This window comes from Squalius cephalus (assembly GCF_949319135.1).
Source record: "Squalius cephalus genome assembly, chromosome: 13".
Classification (NCBI taxonomy): domain Eukaryota; kingdom Metazoa; phylum Chordata; class Actinopteri; order Cypriniformes; family Leuciscidae; genus Squalius; species Squalius cephalus.
The window spans coordinates 23,947,485-23,960,866 of NC_137134.1; the positions used below are offsets into that span (position 1 = coordinate 23,947,485).

The following is a 13,382-nucleotide window of genomic DNA, read 5'->3' on the forward strand; positions in this document are numbered from 1 at the left end:
TAACATGTTTAGCCTTCGAAGCATTTAATATGGAATTTCTACGCCATTAGTGAAACCAAACAGAAATTTCTTTGATTGTCCAAGTGGCTTGACATAGGAACAATGTTCCAACCAATGGCAAGTTAGGGGGCGGGATTTGTCCGACCAATGGCAGGAGTGTTTGCTATAATGAAAACAAGTTTCATTTCTGTTTGGCTCTGCTAGTAGTGCAGAAATGACACATTTTAGCTTTAAATATAATTTATGCAAGATCAAGTTTTCTAAAACGTTCATTTTTTAAAATCTTTAAAGCCATTCACATACCGCACTTTCCCCCAAAAGTCGCAGATACACAAATGAAGTCTCCCATCAGGCTTCCAGGTGTTTTCTTAAAACGAAGAATGTACTTTGATTGGATTTAGAAAGCTCTTAAACTTCCAGCAACCACCAGTGGGGAAAACACCACGTCAAGCCAGTTAAAATCAAGGGGTCAAAATGATGTCAAAAGCTTTTTTGTTCTAAAACCATAAAAATGATACTCCATTTTAATCTTAGATGGCTGTATGGATCCAGATTAGGCCCAGATTATGGTTCCAAATATTGTTGCGCGAGACAAGCCCCGTACACCCTTCAAAAGACACGCCACACAAGACCGAATAAAGACACGCACACAGACAAACACACACACACACACACACATAATCTCCTTTCAGGGAAAGCTGATTTGCAGGAGCTAAAGGCTTCTCCTCCGCTCCAGCTGTTGCTTAGTAACCAGATAGCCAAGCGGAGCTGAACCCTCCGCTCCTACAAGAGGGAAATTCTGGGAATAGAGGTGGAAGAGGGGAACAACGCTCTCTTACCAGACAAAAAACACTCCATTATGTCGCTGTGGGTCATCTTTAGCAAACCGCGGCCCGAGTAGGTGGCTAAAGTCGGATCGGCACCATACGACAGCAACAGTCGGACCACGTCTAGATGATCGTTTTCCACAGCATCATGGAGAGGCCTGTTGGAAGAGAGACCAGATCATTTACTTCACAAACAAACAACAACATTTATAATGCAGTTAATCTTAATTTATCCTTGGGAATTTCATTGGATCATGAAAAGTAGACTATGACATAACTTATTTTATAAAGTACACCTCTAACTTTTACAATGCAACAAAATTACCTTAACTTAGGAGAAAGCTAATGTAATTTTGACTAAAAAAATAAAATAAATAAATTATATATATATATATATATATATATTATTTTCCCCCAGATGAATGACATATGCATATATGTGAGTGTGTGTGTGTGTGTGTGTGTGTGTGTGTGTGTTATAGAAATTCCTCAAATTCTGAAAAATTAATTATAAATACATAAATAAAATAATATATATCATTGATTTGATTGAGAGTTTTTTTTTTTTTTTTTTTACACTCCATAATTACCTTAATTTTATCAGCTGGCATTGCCCAATAAAACAGTCATTAAAACCTGTCACTGTCATTCATCTTTCCAACAGGAATCGGAACGCTAAATGAAATTGGATTTTTAAGTGTATAGCGAAGACAGGGATCTCACACGCCTAATCTGCTCTTCTTGCGGTAATTATCCAAGCTAAGATTCTCGGCCTCTTCTGTTGTTGTAAAGCCATTATTACCAAACATATAATTACTGACATTGAGTGTGCGCGCGTCAGCACATGTGCGCATGTGTAATTACCAGCGCCGCAGCGGCACACACATGCTCAGGAAGTCATGGAAACCAGTCCTGCATTGTTTCGGCTCATTTATTTAGGTGACATCATGCATGCGTTTACCTGGTGCCGTCCTGTGCGCTGCAGTTGATGTCGGCCCCGTGCTCCAGTAAGTGCTGTACGATGGAGAGCCAGCCACGGGAACAGGCCTCGTGGAGCGCGCAGTAACCCGCATTATCCCGATGATTCACGTCACACACTTTATTCTCTAGACAGTACAAAACCACCTCCTACAGCGAGAGAGAGAGAGAGACAGAGGACGAGTGGTTACTATGGTGCAGCGAGGATTGAAATTCATTAAACACCATTAAAGAGCGCAGAGAAAGAGAGAGAAACAGGCCGAGAGCAGACAGACAGTTCTTGCCCAGAGCTGATTATTGATGTGTGAGGTATCAGGGGTTTTACAGGCGAATCCTGCCCCAAGCCTGCTGTTCACTTTCTATACGAGACGCCTGAGACGGCACTATGTGTGTGTGTGTGTGTGTGTGAGAGTCTACAAGCAGCAGCAGTGTAGGAGCGACTTGAAAGGTGGGGGGAAATGTGAGCGGTGCTTGCCCGTGCAAAACCGTCTGCTGGGATGTTTGTGTTGGCAACAATATTTTCACACCTCTAAGATATTTTGGTGCCTAAAAATGTCTGGGACTCACGGGGTCCCACCGGAGAAGCCTCTGTACACCAACCCAAGCCAAAAGAACCCAACAACATGCTAAGGGTGTTGATATGCAGTTGCTAAGGTGTTTTGAGTTTTGTTTCGAATGTTGCCATGCAGTTCCTGAGCAGTCATTAGCATGTTACTATGTGGTTGTTAGGGTCTTCTAGGCTTCAAAAGAACCTAGAATTGTATGATTTGGGATCCAATTGGTTGCTAAAAGTAGTAACAGGCTACCATAGCTTTACAGAGATTTACGCAATTTATTTTGGCATTACAGCTGATATCAATATGATTGTCACATTTGTGCTTCCCGCCATTGGCATATACACTGATTAAAAACATTGTCTGGAAGAAGGCAGAATAACAGAGAGCCCTCATGGAATTAATTGGAGAGTTCTTCCGCAAGCTCGGATTTAAAGGAACTCCCTCATCCATCACCGCGAGCCTCATGCATGGTGGCAACAAAAACAAGCGCGCACACACACACACACACACACACACACACACACACACACACACACACACACACACACACACACACACAGATGGGCTGGAGAGGGGAGGGCCGGTGTCCGCTCGGCGCTCAGACGAATGAGGGCATTAGGATTCAGGAGGCGTAGCGCTCGCACTTCAACTCTGGCAGCTTCTCAGAGAGCGCATTCAACCCCTCCCTCGACAGAGTCGCACAGTGGTACGACCTGCCCCACGCTGCTGCCAGCAGCTCTGCCTCGCGCTTCCCGCCGGCTCCGTATCCAGGATACGGCATGCCGCCGGCATGACTGAAAAAAAGGCCAAGCCGTTAGCAGGGGCGCCGAGCCGTTAACGAGCCCAAACGGGAAGCTCTCGCTCCAGCGCGGATGTTCGCTTCCATCAGCCTGGAGAGGGGGACCAAAACACATGGAAGGTAAAACACACACACACACACCAACCACGCTCAATTTCTGAAAGCGAGCCGCGGTTCAAGAGAGAATTTCTCTATTTCCGTTTATGTTTCCATCGCCTCATTCCCTTTCCAGCGAAGTCTTTCTCTCTCTCCCGCCTCAGGGAGTTCCTCAGTGTTTGCAGGCAGGAGAGCTGAGTGTTACATTAAACAGACAATAAAGCTGTGTTACACACAGCCTAGCAAGAAAAAGATTTGTCGTGAGAACTGCTCTTTGCTGTGGCGTTTCCTCCCCCGCTGTCCCCTGCTAAAACGACTCCCAGCTAACAACTGCAATCAATGCATCACTCAAGACACTTAACCCCTTCACAACAGCAATCCCACAAAACAAGACGCCAGGACAGCTCAAGACTGAACCCAAAGTGCAACCATTTCACCACAACCTCAAAGCCTAGTCAACCCAACCCACATCATAAAAAAAATAAAAGAGCAAGAACTACAGCTCGCTTTGGGAGAAAGAGAGACGCTCAGACAGGAAAGAGAAGGGGAAGCTTTACAAGGCAGACCTGAACTGAAACCAGTCTGGGTCACTGCTAGGCTCTAGTCAAATTCTGATCCTGGCCGCCCCCCGCTCTTAAAACCAGTCATTCAAGTTCAAACTCAAGTCTAGAATTTCAAGAGAAACTCTGCTCATAAAAACTTCAGAGATAACGCAATTTACAGAGATTTCCAGAACTCTAAGACAACTGATAATGTGTTCTAGAATTTGCAGGCAGATGAGTTTTAGAATTCTCAAGTAGTTAGTTCTGGGACTCTAAAGCGGTTTATAATAAAATTCTAAAAGTCTAAATGTAGTTGAAAATGACCTAGAATTCAATGTAGTATATGACAAATTCTTATTGAGAAACATTTCCAGAATGGGCATTTATAAAGAAATTCTGAATTCTTCTAAGACAGCTAACTAAGAGTTCTAAAATTCTCAAGCAGTTTCTCAATATTTCTGGAATTCAGAAATATATTTATAAAGAGTGACAGAAGTCTAAGACAGCTGATAAAGAGTCCTAGAGTTCAGAGGCAGTTGAGTAGTAGAATTCTGAGGAAGTTCAGAAAGGTCTAGAACTTGAATTCCGATGCATCTAGAATGGGGGTTTATAAAGAGTTCCAGAATCCTAAAACAGCTAATGAAGTGTTCTAAAATTCCCAAGCAGTTCATAAAGAGTCTCAGAATTGTAAGACAGCTGATAGAAGTTGGAGACAGTTTATAAAGAGATTGAAACTCTGAGACAGTTGATAAACTGTTATAGAATTGAGGCAGCTTTGTGTGAATTGTTTTTCAGAGTCTAATGTGTAGCGGCTTCTTAATGATCCTCTGGCTACGCACAGTGCTGACGAATGTTCTAATTTTACACGCAACTCAGGAAAAAACAGCCTTCAGACTGAGCAGGCGTCACGTTGCATTGGAAAGTGAGCGGCTAGGGAGAGAGACAGACAAAAAAAAAAGACGACAAGAAAGGGCAGGATATGCAGAGGGGGAGATGGAGCGTCGAAACTCCCTCAGCGTGGTTTTAAATGAGAGACCCATGGCTGGAATGGGAGTTGTGATCACAGAGGGAAAAGGGTTGAGGTGGCCTCCACAGAAGAAGTACATCATTAACGGATCAGGAATTTCCCTGACAGCCGGCCAGGACGGTACTGAACGTGCGGACGAGTGTGAATGCGTACGTGCGCGAACATGCGATATCGTCTTGCTCTGCCAGACCTTTGACTAAACAGCAGATTGCAAACCACAGTTTGTTTTTACATGCCGTTTAAGGTTGGGTTTACCTGAGATAGATTATACCACAATAACAGGGCACGCAACTCTCAAAGACAATTCGTCAAATCCAGTGATTAGTTCTTCCAGAAAAGCGATACTATAAACCCAGCAGAGAGACTGATTTGAAAAATCCCTGTGTGCCCTTAGTTGTATAAAGTCAGCCAATCAGTTTAGCACTCGCCAAATCAAGAAAATGCTTTCCAGTTTTGTGTGAAATATGCATCAGACAGATTTTGTGCGGTCCGGAGGCGTCTGTGGCCGAGACTGCAAGATATAACTGCTGTCGCTCTGAGTTGAAGGTCTGTATCCTGCTATTTGCTCAGGCTTAGCAGACAGTGACAAAACAGGGTGCGACACACACATACGCCTCACTGACCCTATGAATAATACACACACTTTCTGCTGGTTACTAAACTGCAAACATTCTTCACACATGAACACTGACACTTTTAAAGGGATAGTTTACCCAAAAATAATTTAAATTGTGTCATCATTTGCTGACCCTCATATCATTACAAACCAGTATGACTGACTTCTGTAGAACACAAAAGTACATTTCAATTTTTTTCCAGTCAATAAGGGTCTAAAACAACATTGACTTTCATTGTATGGGGAATTATTTATTTTTTCTTCAAATTTAAATAAATAAGTAAATAAATGATGAAAGGACTCGTTTTTTAGGTGAGCTGTCCCTTTAAATAATCTAATTTTAGTGATGAAATAATACGTATTACTCAATCAGAAAAACATTCCGTTTTTTTATTCTAAAATATGCCAACTTAATCTGATCTAAATTTCATTTTAGATTATTTTAAATGGCAGTGAATGCATGCCACAGGGTTATTTCAGGTCACAGGCTGTGTTTTGCGGTCGACGTCTAAATAACCTTAGCACGCGGGCTTGAACGGACACAGTCTGACCAGCGGACACGCTCACGCAATCAACTGTGGAAAACACGCAGGTTTTTCCACTCGCGCTTGGTTGATGCAAGCCAAAATGACTCAATCACACACACGCGCAGAAAACCGCTTGAAAGCGCCCAGGAGTTTCATCAAGCCAAGAATGGTTTGTTTTGAAGGTGCGTGCCCATGAGAAAATGGAAACGAGAGCGCGCGCAAAACTACGTGCCTTTCACATGTTTACTGCTGTTGCGCTGGGACTAAGATGGAGTGCCACGTTTAAGTGTGTGAACTCTCGTTCTCTCGCGCTCTGAGACACACACACACAAACGAGCAGCTGCCGCGGTCTGTGTTGAAAGGTTCGGCCGCGCAGTCATGTCATATTTCCGAGCTCTGGCAGCGCCGCGGAGCTGCTCGTGGCTTAACACACACACACACAACCGCACAAACAGAGCGCGCTGGCAGCTCAGTGCGCTGCTCGCGGCTTATCTCTCTCACACACAAACACAGACACACACACACACAGCGAGAGAGCGGCTTCCTGTATGAGGCAGGAGAGCAGGAGGGGGAACGGAACGAACGAGGACTAGAAAAACAAGCCGCTGTCGACTGACAGAAAAAACACACACGCGGACGGAAGGTCTGTCCCCACCTGCTATAGGCGAACGTGAGGGGGGAGGGGGGAAGAGAGAGAGAGAGAGAGGAGGAGGGGAGGAGGGGAGGAGGGGGGGAATATGAGGAATACGGGGTGGGAAAGATTACATTTTATCTCGCTTCCTCTGACACACACACACGCCTCACGGATCGGCGCCGAGTGCCCTCCGCTGCGCGCTCTGGCGCTCCCCCACCGTATCTGTGGCGCACGCACAGCCCCGCGAGAACAGCCGCCTTTAACCGATGTCACCAGGCGCATTTATAAAGCCATTAGAGCAGAATTAGACCCCGAGCGCCAGCGGGGAAAATCACAAAGCCCTGAGACTCAGCGGTAACGAGAACCCACACTGTCGACAAGCGTTCGAGAAAATCCACCGCTAGCGGAACACTGTAGCTCTCTGCAATCTGGGGGGGGGGGGGGGGGGGGGTTGTTTTTTTGTTGTTTTTTTTTACCAATGTTTTGCTGGTTAAAAAAAATCTAAAAATGGATGTTTTTAAAATAGTTGAGCTATTCGTATACAGTGTAGCTATTAGTGAAAAAAAATGTTTAGATATTAGTTCAACGTTAGTTTAACTAGTAACAAAGAACAGTTTAACTAATCATATGAAACAGTTTAGCTGTTCGTAATAAAATGTTAGTCGGCATGAAATGGAAGCTGCGATAGCTTTTCCGACTAGAATAAATGTATAGGGCGGCACTTGCTATTGCTGTGATGTCATGATTGACAGTTTTTTCCGCCCTCGCGCCGGTAAACACGTCATCAGAGAAGAGATATGTTTGCAAGAGGGAGGGTAAGTTATTTTAAATAAAGCTTATGAGTGCACATTAACTAAATAATTAACTAAAAAAGAATGATGTGCACGAACAAATCATTAACAAATAGCCTACTGTAATATGTACAAATTATTATATTTTGATTTCATGGTGTGTGGTGTAAATTGAATGTACAGACAGTTTTACTGAAAAATAATTTAGCTATACAAAAACAGTGTAGCTATTCGTATACATTTGAGCTATTTGTAAACAATAGACATTAGACCACAATTAGTTTATATATTAATAAAGAACAGCTATTTAATTAACGTTTAGCTATTCATCAACAGTTCCGCTTTTTATAGGGCCTATATCAGGTTTGGTTTTTCACTAAAATAACAGTTTAGCTCAGTGGTTCTCAACTCCAGTCCTCGGGACCCGTTGCTCTGCACATTTTGTATGTCTCTCTTATCTGACACACTCAGTTCAGTTCATGGAGTCTCTCTTAACGAGCTGATGATCTGATTCAGGTGTGTTAAATAAGGGAGACATACAAAATGTGCAGAGCAGCGGGTCCCGAGGACTGGAGTTGAGAACCACTGGTTTAGCTATTCGTTAACAGTTTAGCTATTAGCTACTAGCAATAGTCAAAGAAAAAAAATCTAAAATTAGTCTTTAAAATCAACAACAAAATACAAAATGCCAAATCTTCCTTTTCTGTGAGAACCAACAACCTTTTTTGTGGTCAGAATTGCAGAAAAACCTCCCTCTCTTTCCGTGGGCCGCTAATGGCGGGCGTTGGTTTGGGCGACGACGAGAGATCGGGAGGTGTGTGGAACGGGCGGCTAATGGCTTAAAACAGCGCGTGTTTAGCACCTCCAGCCGAATGATTAATTAACGTGGAGATTACGGAGAGCACTTGTCAGATCGCTGATTGGACCTTAATGGCAAAGAGCCATTCTGCCTGAGAGCAGAATTACCGACAGAGTCTAGCAACCGCAGCAGAATCAGACAGAGAGAGAGAGAGAGAGAGAGAGAGAGAGGGCGAGAGCGAGAGAGAGATTGATAGGGCTCTTTCACACATACACACACACACACACACACATAACGATAGGTTTCAATCAGCACACAAAGGCCAGTTTTGTCTGAGTCATAAAAGAGGGAGGCAACAACCAAACACAAGTGTAAATAAGCAGCATCGTAACGCAAGCGAGACGTCAGCACTGGCGGAGTGTAATGAAAGAGTGTGTGTGTTGCAGTAAAACTCTTGGCGTGAGAGCTAAAGGGAGGTGAAGAAACGCAAACAAGAGATGTAGGGGGAGGGGAACTGCAAACGTATGTGTGCGTGTGAGGATGTGTGTGTCAGTGCGCGGCCACTTCAAGCACGGAAAAAAAATGGAAGGAATGGAACACAACGGAACGTGGCATCCCTAGTTGTGAGAAAACAAACCACAGACACATGTGGATGCGTGTTATAGGCAGAACGAGAGAAAAGATGAAAGCAGCAAATGGGAAAAACAGGAAAAAGACCAAGCGTAAAACTAGCTTGATGATTCCGACGCCACACAAGCGTGTTCTATCTGGAATAGCACCACTGTCTCGGTGATGAAAATGCTCCGTAAAATGCAATAAGAAACTTTCCCTTTCAGTGGAATTCAAGGCACCACTGCGGAGCGTGAGAGGAAGGGGGGAGGGCTGGGGAAGGAGAGAAATCATGCGCTCGCAGCAGTAATCGCTCATTTCCTGTTCTCCGTGCCAGTCCTTTCAGACGCACTGCCGGAACTAATCCAGCTCCCCATTAATCTGCACAAATTGGACACGGAACGCCGCGCCATTCCAGAACCCGCGGAACCACCGTATTCCAGAACTGTGGAATACGACTGAATTCCAGAACAGCAGGGAATCTACTAACGGACGAGACTAATGCTTGCTCGGTTGCATTAAAAAATGCTGTTGCAGAGATATAAAACTTTACTATATTTAAAGGCAAGAAATCTGAATTTTAATAAAAAATTAAAAGTCGCTAGTCTTATTACCCATAATTCATCAGTGTACGTTTAGTCTTTAATCTTCAATCAAAAATGTATTAAATTAATCAAATGAAACCCCAAAGAATGTTTTTAACTATTTCCTGTAAAAAAAAGCAGTTTCAATTGTTAAAAAAAAAAAAAAAGTTATTGCCAAAAGTAAAAGCATTTCAAATGTGGTTTCATGTTGTCTTTAAAAGAATTTCAAATGCGATTTCATGTTGTCTTAAAAAAATGCTGCAGTGTTACAAAAATATCAAACACTCTAACAACGTTTATTAAACTCAAAAAAGGCCGACTACAAGATCAGAGACGGAGTGCAAAGGGTTAAGGTTCTCCAGTTCGACAGAGAGAAAGAGCAAGGACAAGCGCGAGAAAGCGCGCCTGTGAAAGCACGGGAATGAATGTGAGCGAGAAAGGTTTGAGTGGGAGTGCAAAAGCCGAAAGGAGAACGGGATGAGACAGCGCGTATGTGTGTGTGTGTGGAAGCGAGAGGCTGCGTCGCAAGAAGGGAAAAAAAAACTGTGTGTGTGCGTACGCCAAGCGATCGCTCTGTGCCTGTCAGGGGCTCTCGCATGTCAGACTCAGTCTCACGCAGAAATAATGAGATGCGAAGAGAGCAGGAGAGGGCAGAGAGAGAGAGAGAGAGAGGGAGAGACAGTCGCACACACGCGCAAATGCACGCTTACCTCATATCCCAGCCGCGCTGCTCGCTGTAGTAGAGTCTCGCCTGCATTCTTGTTGACGATGAGTCTGCGTGCTTCGGGCGGCATGGGCCTGCTGACTGGCGGCTCCGCTGACACTGGAGGTGCGGGGACGACCGGAGGTACCGGTGCATCCGGAACGGCGCATGGAGGGGTCGGGGGTGCCGCGGGCTGGTAGGCAGGAGAAGGGGGGCAAGGTTTGACCGGAGAAGTCTCGTAATCGGAAAGAGATGCTGGCCGTTTCTGGGCAGAACGCTTCACCACCTGAAGGGGGGGGGAATAAAAATGCGTCACTTCAACATTTATGATCGCAACACCATCACAAGGCCTTGGATTTCACACACAGGCTTTGAAAGTCACAGTATGTGGCGCCACAAACAGGGTAAGGCGAACGCTCTGTACAAAGACAGAGAGGACAAAAGAGTGACAGGGCTACAATCGCTTGGTGCCAAGAGACAGGCGGGATGGAGCGCTAATTAATCACAGCGACAAGTTCATAGTCGGCACTGCGGAAGAATCAGCGAGAGACTAAAATTTTAAAATCTTTTTAAAATTTTGCTGTGGAAATTGACAAAAGTGAAGTAACTATGGAAGCTTGTTTCCACCACGGAATAAAACAATTTAAAAGATAATTGCAATTTCTCACAATTAAGATTTTTTTCTCACAATTGCAAGATATAAACTCGCAATTCTGACTTTATAACTTGCAATTCTGACTTTTTTTTCTCTGGAAATTCTGACTTTAGAACTCGCAATTCTGATTTTTTTCCCTCGCAATTCTGACATTTTTCTTGCAATTAAGTCTGACATCTTTTCTCAAAATTCTGAGATATAAACTCGCAATTCTGACTTTATAACTTGCAATTCTGCTTTTTCTCGCAATTCTGACATTTTTCTCGCAAGTCTGACATCTTAGCTCAAAATTCTGAGATATAAACTCGCAATTCTGACTATATAACTTGCAATTCTGACTTTTTTCTCGCAAGTCTGACTTTTCTCAGAATTGATATAAACTCGCAATTCTGACTTTTTTCTCGCAACTGAGATATAAACTCACAATTGCGAGCTATAAATTCCAATTCTGAGGGAAAAATACTTTATATATCACAATTGTGTCTTTATAACTCGCAATTCTGAGAAGAAAAGCGAGATGTAAAATCGCAATTGCAAGAAAGAGAATTGTGAGATAAAAAGTTGCAATTACCTTTTTTTTTTATGCTCTTACGGATGGAAACAAGCTTCCATAAGTAACTATTCCCACATAGTTGGATGATTTTTTTAGCAGTAGTGGAAAACTTAGCCCAGCGACAGAGCAGGAAACAGTGTTTCCCACCATAAACCAAGAACAAAAGTATGACTGTCAACAAAGGTTCCTCACTCACACACCCCACATGGTCAGCAAGGTTATTTTTGGCCTTCAGTTAAACAGGGCGAGACTACTTACACAACTACAAATGTCCCATAAACACATTTTTAACAGAACAACGTGCATCTTCTACTGTGAACATTTCTGTTTTCTCTTGCGAGCTGGATGGAAAGCTGCAGACGCCGATCCGTCAACGATCGTGTTCCCCGGCAGGGAAAGTTAAACAGGAAACAACGGAAGACTTTGGCTCTCTCCCACTCCCTTTATCTCTCCCACCTTCCGTGTACGAGTTCTCTATCTGTGGAGCGCAGTAGGGCGGCGGATGAGTGGCCTGTATGTGTGTGTGTGTGTGTGTGTGTAGGCCGCAAGTTCATGCGAGCAGACTGAAGGTCGGGAAAGGGGGGGGGGGGGGGGGGTGATCGGGGCGGGAACTCCACCCACCCCAGAGGAGTTCCAGAGCGCAGCAGCTGTCAGAGTAAACACACACACACACAGCACGCACACACACAGAGCTCTGCCAGGCCTGTAACAGCCCAGGGAAAATGAGCGTCTCAAAATATGACGACTGACATTTACTTGGTCGTCTGAATGAGAACATATAGATTAGACCAAGATTAACTCAACCCCTAATCCGACCCCTGGAAAAACATTTTTAGAAAAAAAAATAAAAAATAAAAATTATATATATATATATATATATATATATATATATTATGATACATATTTTCATAATACATATTTATATAATAATTCTAATTATTTTTATTATTATTATTATTTAGTACTGCCAAATTGATTAAATCGCAAATATAAGCAAATTATCAGACATAAAATATGAGTAGTTTTTTTCCGATTGAGGACATACTGATGTCCCCAATGTCATGATTTGGAAAATGTCTCTCACTTCTCAAACTAAGTAAACCCGCACACACTGTATTGTGTAAACACCTACATAATATTTTCATACTAGTGTGTTTCTCTGCTGTAAACAATGTGAACTCAAGGTGTGTGTGTGAGTGTGTGTTTTTGTGTTCGGCTGCAGAACGCAGGCTACGAGTGTGTGCGCTACATCTGCATGCGAGATCGCAACAGGGAGAACGCAGGCTGTGTTATTTAAAGAATGCACAGCGTGTTCACTGGGGAATCATTTTCCTTGACGGAGAGAGAAAGAGACCAGAATTCCGACCCGGCCTTCACTCCTCCCCTCCCCCTCGGTTGCGTCTCTCCGCTGGGAGTCTGCCTTTCAGCACAAGAGGAGGTCAAAGCAACCGCACTCTAAACACACACGCTATGACCCCCTCCCGCGTCCGTTGTGCCGTCCCAGAGAGCCGCGGTGCTTCCCTAATTGGAATGATTAACATTGTTGTGATTGGAGACACGTTTTTAAATGGTTCCTCGCTGAGCCCGGGGAGAACGCTTGGGTTTCGAGCCAAAGCAAAGAGCATGGTTAACCTCGCACACACAGACAAAGAAAGGACATTCTTGTGCGGATAAACGAGCACCTCGACCTGTTATCACATCGACATGTGCAGCAGCTCTTACCTTGTGTTGGTGGGCGGGGCTGAGTTCAGGACACTCCTCATTGGTCGACTGCAACAGCATCCTGCGCTCCTGTTGGCCGAGGTGCTTGGTCTTGCACTGCCGCTTGCCCTTTGGCTTTTCAGGGTCGCCGTGCCGGCGCAAACGAGAAGGGAAGGTGCTGTCGGGGTCCGGAGAGGGCGAGGAGGATCCCACTGACTTCCGGTGGTCCTTGATTCGCCGTTTGTCAGAAAGGTGAGAAGGAATAGCGGAGGAGAACTTCCTTATGGAATCACCACAAAATCCGTCAGAGAGAACAGGAACAGCTAGAAAGAAAGAGAGAAATTAAAACAGTTAATCGCTCATGCTAAAATCTGAAGTAGCCTA

The 13,382-nt window shown here is 44.1% G+C and overlaps 1 protein-coding gene across 2 annotated transcripts in view; it reads right to left on the reverse strand.

Annotated features, from left to right (window-relative positions):
* bcor (BCL6 corepressor) overlaps positions 1–13,382 on the reverse strand; it is a 41,624-nt gene that overhangs the window by 6,215 nt on the left and 22,027 nt on the right. For both annotated transcript variants that reach the window (XM_079890044.1, XM_079890043.1), the window contains 4 exons: positions 13,020–13,321; positions 10,097–10,375; positions 1,789–1,955; positions 840–985 (listed from right to left, as the gene is read on the reverse strand). In XM_079890044.1, the coding sequence (XP_079746170.1) occupies positions 840–985; positions 1,789–1,955; positions 10,097–10,375; positions 13,020–13,321 (894 nt within the window). The remainder of the gene's footprint in view (positions 1–839; positions 986–1,788; positions 1,956–10,096; positions 10,376–13,019; positions 13,322–13,382) is intronic.